Source organism: Thalia democratica, chromosome 7 (genome assembly GCF_965202585.1).
Source record: "Thalia democratica chromosome 7, ktThaDemo2.hap1.1, whole genome shotgun sequence".
In the NCBI taxonomy this organism is placed as follows: Eukaryota; Metazoa; Chordata; class Thaliacea; order Salpida; family Salpidae; genus Thalia; species Thalia democratica.
The window spans coordinates 39,725,864-39,735,070 of NC_139171.1; the positions used below are offsets into that span (position 1 = coordinate 39,725,864).

The 9,207-nt window shown below is 24.2% G+C and overlaps 1 protein-coding gene across 3 annotated transcripts; it reads left to right on the plus strand.

The window, feature by feature from the left end:
• Nucleotides 1-529: 529 nt before the first annotated feature.
• LOC145840547 (uncharacterized) lies at nt 530-8,166 on the plus strand. 3 transcript variants are annotated; one of them, XM_082947844.1, is made up of 8 exons: nt 530-694; nt 1,715-1,855; nt 2,376-2,576; nt 3,256-3,315; nt 3,562-3,645; nt 5,443-5,544; nt 6,891-6,969; nt 7,427-8,166. In XM_082947844.1, exons 1-8 carry the CDS (start codon nt 599-601, stop codon nt 7,528-7,530), a joined length of 867 nt encoding a protein of 288 aa, XP_082803970.1. In that variant the 5' UTR covers nt 530-598; the 3' UTR covers nt 7,531-8,166. The 3 variants fall into 3 exon arrangements, with proteins under 3 accessions (XP_082803970.1, XP_082803972.1, XP_082803971.1); XM_082947846.1 differs by having other exon boundaries at nt 603-711; nt 1,797-1,855; XM_082947845.1 differs by having other exon boundaries at nt 628-711.
• Nucleotides 8,167-9,207: the final 1,041 nt, after the last annotated feature.

Genomic DNA, 9,207 nt, shown 5'->3' on the forward strand with positions numbered 1-9,207 from the left:
TAGTAGTTTTTACTTAAAATTGTATATTTGACTCGCTGCATTATAAGTGGTTTTGATCAGCTGTTTCACTTTTCCTTAAAATTTCAAAGTTAGTTTATAAATGGGAGTTTTAAAGTCACTAAACATTTTTCAGGTCTTAATGTATTATGCAAATTAGTTGTTTTATTAACTAGTTCTTGTGGATACCCTTGTTTAATTACAATTTAATCTGATTTGCTGTACTTAAAAAACCTGGGCAACAAATTTTATTGTGCAGTGACACAAATTTCTAATCAGGTTTACTTTTTTCTTTAAACTACAACAAGATTTAGAATTCAAATAACTACCAATGAATGTATTTCTTATACACTTAGTTGATTGTACTAAAACGAGCGTACCAGATGTCTTGCCTAGTGGACAATGTTTTAAACGTTGCACGGCAAAGACAATGCTGACGTCACTAATCATTGCCAGCAAATGGTTGCTTCATGCGAAAGCATGATAAACCGTTTGTAGATTGACGACTACAAGTTTTTCGGTTGTGACTGACTGATGAGTCCTAATAAGGACGAAACCGGTCTCAGTCTACCGAAACTTGTGGTCTGATGATCGAATTGGCATGATCAACCCTTTTATACACTTAGACGTTGAAATTCTCCTAATATTTTCACGTCTAACCTGTAAATCTGAAAGAAAGCTCAATTCTTTTGCCCAGGTGAATTCGGTAGAAATGTAAGCGTTTTTCAAGTAATCAAAGTTGTACATTTTTGCATCAATAATTAAATATGTAAATATAAATTTCACTGTTCATTATTTTTGTTTATCTAAGTTATGTGTGACCTTTTATGTATTTTTATCACTTTGTTTAATCATGGGGTATGCAAATTTAAATTGCACTGTTTGTTAATCTCATTAAATAAATAAACTGTAACATTTCTGTTTTAAATATAAGATTTAATACACAATTTGTAATTTCATAATTGTTTTTTCTGGTTCCTTTAGTTTTGAAGTATTTAAATTTACTATGCTATAAATTATCTTTAAATATACTAAACCTGTATTACTAATTTTTTGTTTGTTTACTTAATTTCAAACTAAAAAAAAAAGTATTTTAAACACAGCGTGTTTCGCCTAAAAAGTGCGTACCATACTGACAGTGCGTACCTAGTAATTAAGTGCGTACATAGATGACAGGTTACCGTATATAATCAAGTGATAAAATTGTTTTGTGAAGTGTTTTAAAAACCTCTGTACGTTTTATTTGCAGGTTTTTTTTTTGTACTAATTACTTTTAGCTTTTTTTTAATAAATGCATTTTGTAATTGAACAACTCTGATCATCTTGCTCTTAAAACTTTTTTTTTATTAAGAGCATTTACAGAAATTTTCAAAATAATAAAATAAATTCTTTAAAGATAAACTTTTTTAACAATTCAACGAAACTAACAATGGTATTTATTTAGCTTAAATAAAATCTTTCAAACTGTTTGATTAAATAGTAAACATTTTACATAATAAAACTATTGTGTTTTAATAAACGACCCACATTTTCAAAGTTTTAAAACAACATGTGTAAAATACTACTGTTTAAAGATGAATATTCTGCTAAAACAACAGTATAGTAGCTGTTGAAGTTGGTTACGTAAAATTGTTTAGATGACTTGTTATGTTTCATTTTAGAACAAGTAAAGATTATGCAATCGTTCTAAAAAACAGTAGTTTTATTTCTAACACAGAAAAAATTAATTCGACTGATAGCTTTAGTACAAAGTATAATAAACTTTATTATGATGCCATTTTATGAAATCGCTTCTACAGAAACAAACTTCAAGTTAATGAAGAAAATGAGAACGAAAAGAGCCATGAACATTTTATCGGTTTGTTTTGAAAATTTTATTTGTTATAAACCTTGTTTGTTATTTATGTTGATTATATAGATACAGATTATCACACATGCTGTAATATTTTTAAGTTTTATTTTCATTGTTATTCTAGGTTGTTGAATTTTCAATCCAAACACTTCATTGTTGTGAAGATATTTTTAATGATAAAAGACATTAGATTTTACTTTTTATCAGCAACAGCATACATTTAGTTTCTACTTAAAACAAAATCATCTTAAGCTCGAAAATTTTCTTAACTTACTTTGCTTTAGTAAAGTTTAAAGTATTTTTTTCAAGTTTTTAATTAAAAGTATTTTTTTATAAAACTTAAATACAAAATGTTGGTAACAACAGTTTTCTTGATTTTTAAATCATAAAAAATGCATTATACAATTAGATTAGACAGTTGCTGTATGCTTTGGTTTATTTCTAGATAAATTAGTTTAAGTTTAGGAACTTGACAAAAATGAAAACCATCATCTTGAAAACATATATTGTGCAATATTTTTTACAGCAACTGGTAATGTTTCTTTCGGTAATCTGCTTCACACTAGGCGTCATTGAAGTATCAAAAGCTGGTAAAAAATGTCAAACGATGGTTTACAATTTATCAACTAGTCACATTCATCCATTGTTGGTTTCAAGTGTACAAAATGTTGAAGAAAATTGCTACGATCAAAATACATACGGTCAAGGCATATGGTGCTCTTTTGTGGTGAGTTGTAAATAAAAAAAAATCTAACTTGAAACGAATGTTATAAAACTTACCCTATTTGATTAAACTAAGACATTTATTTAAAACTTTTAATATCATTATATAATCAAAGTTTTCTTTTTTCTTTTACATCTATAGCAAATGTATATTTTTGTTTAATCCAAAGCTTATTATCGCAAACTAGCTAAAACATAAATCTTTTAGATACATAAAGTTAATTAAAATGTCGCTGCTAAACTTTTTACGTTTACTCTTAAAATATAGCACGTTAGGTAATTTTTTAATAAAGTTTGTATAATTAACCAATATTATTAAACTAATTTTAATAAATAGTCTTTACAGCTTAGAAAAAGTTTATCTGTTAAGTTTTTTGAGGACTATTTTTTTTAAATTTAATTGTTTTCAAACACAAAATATTTTAATTAGTTATTCAAACGAGATAAAATTAAGAAAAACTAATAGTTTTTGCATAAAAGTACAACTATCGATAACAACTGTATTATCTAAAAATATATTTTTATAAATTAATACACTATGTAATTAAATACTTTTTACTTAAGAAATAAACCTGAAGAATCTAAATTTAGTTTTATACAGAAAATACTTATATTAAGTTTATATATTTGATTCATTTCAACAATTTTAAAGTACTAAACGATATTTTTCTAAATTTTTTAAGCCCTTTGTTACTGGAGTTTTTGGAGCAACATTTACTTTGAAACCAAGGAAGTTTATAAAAGTGAGTTTTTTAATCTACCTCCGAGAAATTTTTCTTTAGTTTTATTTATTAAGTTTGTATAGATTTTATTTTTTCAGTTCAAAATTTATCTTTATTACAAATGATTAGTGCTACAAACATAACTACTTTTTTAACTTTTAAAATTAGCCATTTTTGAAAAAAATAGTTTAACTTTACACCCCAAAAATATATTCTCTGTAGTCTTTTCAACATTGTACTAGTTAAATTTCGTTAATAATGGTTTAGGTCCACCACATTATACTTCTCTGCGTCATTTCAAGTGTATTTACTCAAACGATGGCACTTCTCAGTATAAAACTTCTTAATAAGGTGTGTTTGTTGTATTACAAAAATGAGTCTTTTTAATTGTACTAAAAAGTTTCTTAAATTTATGCTTGTTAAGAACATTAATTTATCCAAAAATAAAGTTAAAACTTTAAGTTCATCTTAAAAAAGTTTTAATATTTATTTATTATAAGTTTTTAATTAAATTATGCTTCTGTTATTTTTCTGTTGCAAGAAGAACAAGTTAAGCAAATTAAAGCTTTAACTAGGCTTTTTGTCTACTGTTGTCACGTAATAATGTTTTCTCACTGGCTTAAGTTAAAACATGTTCTGTTGAAAAGGGATCAACTTAATTAAAAACTATCATTACAACATTAAAGCAATGAACTGGTATTTTATAGTTTTAATTCTAGAAATTAAAAATAAAGATAAATAACCACTTAAAACTAAACACTGTTTTGTTTGAATAGTAGTGTAGATGGAAATGATACATTCAAACCTATACTTGAAGCGAATTTATCTTGCTAAGTTGGTTTCTAGAAGACAAATTAAATACAATAAATTTAGACAATTATTTAAATTTAAAAATTTTTAATTTGTGTGAATTTTCGTTATACGTTTTATATGTTTTACCTATTGTACTGTTTCATAGAAAAGTTTCAAATGGTACAAAATGCTTTAGTTGCGGTTAGAATTTCTCTTTATTGTATACTTAGAAGGAAAAAGTTACAATTTTTATTTGACTTTAAATGGTTCTATAAGCAATTTTTTTTCAAATTTTAGAAAGTTCTTTGGCATACAATTATTTTAAATTAATAACAGATAACATAAATTTTTCAACGCCTCTGAAATAAGATAACTAAAAAGATATAAATGATTAATAATTTGTTAATTTCTAAACTAAATAAAGGTTATGGATATGATGCTTTAGACAAATCTAATAACTTGAACAAAATGATTTTTTAAGTTTTAAATTGTTTATTTTTTATTCAAATTCTCATAGCTGTGTTTTTAATTAGTGTTTCCGACCAATGTTTTGCTAACAAAATTTTTTGATAGTATAACTTTGATCACCAGGAAACAAGTTCTCGGTATAACCAGGTTTTCGTTTACTCGTTAGTCAGTTGTAAACTAAAAAAAGCTGTAGTCATCAATCAACACATAGAACACGACAAAAATTCAACTGTTAAAATTTTGATCAAAGGACCTTGTGTATAGAAAGACCTTTCCGTCAATCTACCGATATTTTTTCAGTTACGACTGTCTAACGAGTTTCAATAAGAACGAAATCCGATTTTCTGTTTACCTATAGATTGTGTTCTGATAATCCAAGCAGTATTATTAAAACTTGTTGTTAACAATAATTGGGCTTTTCTCACAGCAAATTCAATTTGACTCTGAACACTTTCACGGACGCTCTGTTTATGATTAATGTGTAACATAAAAAAATGTTTTTATAACTAACTTTTATTGATTACTTAGTTTTATTAAGTTTAACTTTTAATTATAATGATTTCTGTGTAATTCTTTATAAAATAGCGTAAAACTTAGTTAACTGTTTATTTTGAGTTTCTAAAATACCTTATCTGTTTGAATAATTATATATGGACTTAAATATTTTAAGTCACAATTGTTATCTAAAACAGTAAAAAACAATACTTAAGTTACTTTGCAACAATTCTTAAGAAATCAGTTTTCTTTAGCAGTTAATTGAGTTAAAACTTTTAAACATGGTTTTTCAATTTTATTTTACCATTTAGTTTTTATTATTAGAATGGGTATTCGGAGAGTTACAAAACTTAAAACTGTAAATACTGTTGCACAAATATAAACTTTTTTTAGAGAAGAAACTATTTCCGAGTCACGCAAATAATACAAATATGCAGTTCAGAAATCATCTGCGCTTTTCTTACTTTGATAGCAAGCATGACACAACGAGTGAAGGTTCGTTAAAAATATCAACACTTTGAAAGTTTTGACTGTAGCATTTTTATTATTTTATACATACTGTGTTGTTCAATACAAAATAAAAACCTTCTTGCAAGTAACTTTTTTAAGTCACCTATGTATTTATAACAACTATAATTCCTTGATGAAGTCGTAAAGCTCACCTTGTAAACTTTTACGTATGTATAATTAAATATCCCCAAATGTTTTTGTAAAAGGTTCAGATACTATATTCAATAACTAAAACTAGCTTATTAAAATATAATTTAAGGTATATACTATATACTGCTAAATGCAGGTATAAATAGTAGTATTCTTCTAAACACTTAAGTCGCATTAACAACAGTTATTGGTTTCCTACTCAGCTTTTGTTATTTTTGCTATTGTTGTGCATCCTTTTTGTTTAAAACCCTTTCATTAGCATTTTTTAAAGTTTAATAATGTCTGTAAAACAAAATAAAACGATAACTTTACAAATTTTTTGCGACATAAAATTTTGTGAGCACATTTATGAACTTTTTTTATCGAATTTATCTTTAATTACATAATTACATAAATAAAGCATGATGTAAAGTTAAAATAGAAAAGTCTAGTTAGATATTTGTAAACTTCTAAAAACAACTTTCTTGGTAGTTATAAATTCTGAGAAACGACTTAAAGTTAGTATTAAGACCTACAATTATGATATCTTTAAATAATTTTAAATTGTTATAACAAAGATTGTACACTTATAGTAAGGTAAGCAAACCCAGCAAAACTTTAACTTGATGTTTTCAAAGTATAAACTACTATTTTTAAAATGGTTGTTCTAATAATACAATAATAAAAAATTATTATCATATAACTTTTATAGCAATAATAATAAAAAACTAAAAAATAATCAATGGAAGTTTTAAGTAGCAAAATAAAGGAACAAAAATTAACTAATTTTTAAAACTAATGTCTACTTATTGTTAATATACTCAACAAAATAAGTAAATATCATTTTTTTTAAACCACGTATGTTTGTTTGTGGTTTGAATATTTAAAAATTTTTAAATCATTTTTTAAAACTAATTTAATTATGGTTTTTTTAAGGTTTTTGTAAGTATAAAAACTTTAAACTGCATTTCATAATCATATATATAATGTATACATATAAAATATATTTTTAAGGTATATGAAATTAACATATAGTACTATAAGTTTTTTTTTTCAAATTTTAGAAGAGTAAACTTAAATAAGTAATTTAGCAATAAAAAGTATGTTATCTACAGGCCTTATCATAAAAGAACAAAATTCATCAAACATATATAAATATTTAGAAAGTTTCATAAAGCATTAAAACTAAATGTATGTTGCAGCTTAATATAGAAAGATGTGCAACACCAAATACAGACCAGCAAATTCAAGGTAACCTTCCAAGTTATAGAGAGCTTGCAGGTTACACAGTTTAATAGTTTTATAGATTTAATGTAAAGTTTTTTTAACATACAAATATATATATTCATTGACAAAAGTTTTTCAGTTTAGTAAGATTTTTATTGAGGTTTTTATTTTATTACTTGTTATTAAACTTTTTTTTTGCACGTTTTTTCTTTAATTTACAATATAAAAGAAGTTCAAATACGAGCTAAAAATACGCGCAGAAGTTTTATTTAGTTTATAAACACTTTTACTGCTTATAAAAATAATTAATTATTAGTATTAAATTTACTCATAATAAGCTTAGTTGTTGTATAATAGTTTAGTTTTGGGCTAACAATTAAGCACAGTTTTTTTTTAGTTATAGTAACATTTTTAGTTTATCAATTCTAAACTAAAACTCACTTTAATAGTTTATAAATCCTATACTTACAATTCTAAAACAACCTTTATCTATTTGAACCCGACATAACAGACATGGGTAGTTTTACAATACAATTGACATGCATGGAAAGTGATGGGAACTTGAGCAAAAAACAAAACCATAAAACACAACAGCCACCAGCTTACTCTGAGTAAAAAATTGTGATTTTTTCAATAATTTTGTTTGAAAAATAAAATAGCTTTTATGATCCTTTATACATATTTTTAAAAGTATGTTTTCAGTTTATTATTTGTTGTTTTTTGTTTAATCCATATATTAGCGATACTTTTTGTTTACCTACGTTAAAAAAATACTTTTTGTAAGCTATCTATGTCAAATATGAACAAAAGTTGTTTTTTTTTAATTTTCACTTAATTTAATTTCAAATAAAGTTTATGCTTTAAATTTTTAAGATGTTATGAAAAGGTAAAATAAATGGCTACTAAAATATTTTCTACAAAAATTTTGTAAATTAAGCTTCTTTTATTTACATTTCAGTTCTACTACACACCTAAGTTAGCTTTTATACCATATATAAAATAATCATACTTTCATTTTACAAAAGGTGATAAATGGTTTTTTTATTAGTTAAAAGATTAAAACTTTTTAATTAATTTAATTGAACTTTTAAAATTAGTTGTTTTTAGTATGTTTAAACTATGTCAAGAACAAAACGTTAAAAGGTATCCAAGTGGTGTGCGACTCGATAACCGAAAGATTTTTTGTGCATCTGGTCCTAAGACCAAATATTTTGAGCGTTTTTTTTTGTTGTTCAATAAACTCAATTGCTACATGAAAGCTTTTTTAATTTTAGTAAGTGTTGTAAAATCGTTACAGAAAGTCAACATTCATGCTTTTTATTAATATTTTAGATGTTTATTTTAAGTATTTAGTGTTTAAAAAAGTTCGTCATAGATAAAACATTTGTTTAAAAGAAAACACTGAATAAATAATAACTTAAATAAGTTTTAAAAGAACGTGAAAATCTTAAAATGATGCCTTTATTAGTCATTCAAAAAGTTTAGTCAAAAAAAAATGCAATAATTATGGTATACAAATATTATTAGTTAGTTTCTTTCTCAATATAAAACTTCATACATGTTGAATTTAACCGAAATAAAGATTCTTATTCTATTTAACGAACTTATACTATTTAATCACATTTATAATTCATCTTTATAAAAATTATTTACTTGTTTAATTGTTGCATACATAAAACTTAAAATGAAATTTATATATACCATAAACTAGTATAACTATTATTTCTAATATAAATTTTGAGTCAATTGGAAAGTGATTATGATTTACTTATGTAATTAACATAAAGTTGCTTAGTAGTAAAAGTTATAAGAAAATTTTAAAAAGCATAACAAAAGCATTAAACATGTTTAAAGTCTCACTGTCACGTGTATAAAGATTTTATCAAATTATAAAACTTTTTTTAACAAAGATTTATTTTACACTTAATTAAGATTAAATTTTTTGTTTAGTTTTAGTAGTAAACTTAATTAATTATGAGCTACTTTCTTAATAGTGTTTTTTTACAAAAGAAAATTCTATCTAAGTTTATCTTAACTTATTTGTTTTACTTAAGGTTTACAAACATTTTGAAAACATAAAGATTGTTAACTTAAATTACAAAAAAAATAAAAGACCTTTAATTTTATAGCCAACTGATTTCGATAGAAATAAAACTATTTAAACTGCCAAAATATTGAAGAACATTATTTTAGTAACTAATGTTAATAAAAAATATTATTTTCAAACAACAATTGTTTTTTTTTTGTAAAGAACACACTATACTCATATTTAAAGGGTCGGCTGCAGTAGTA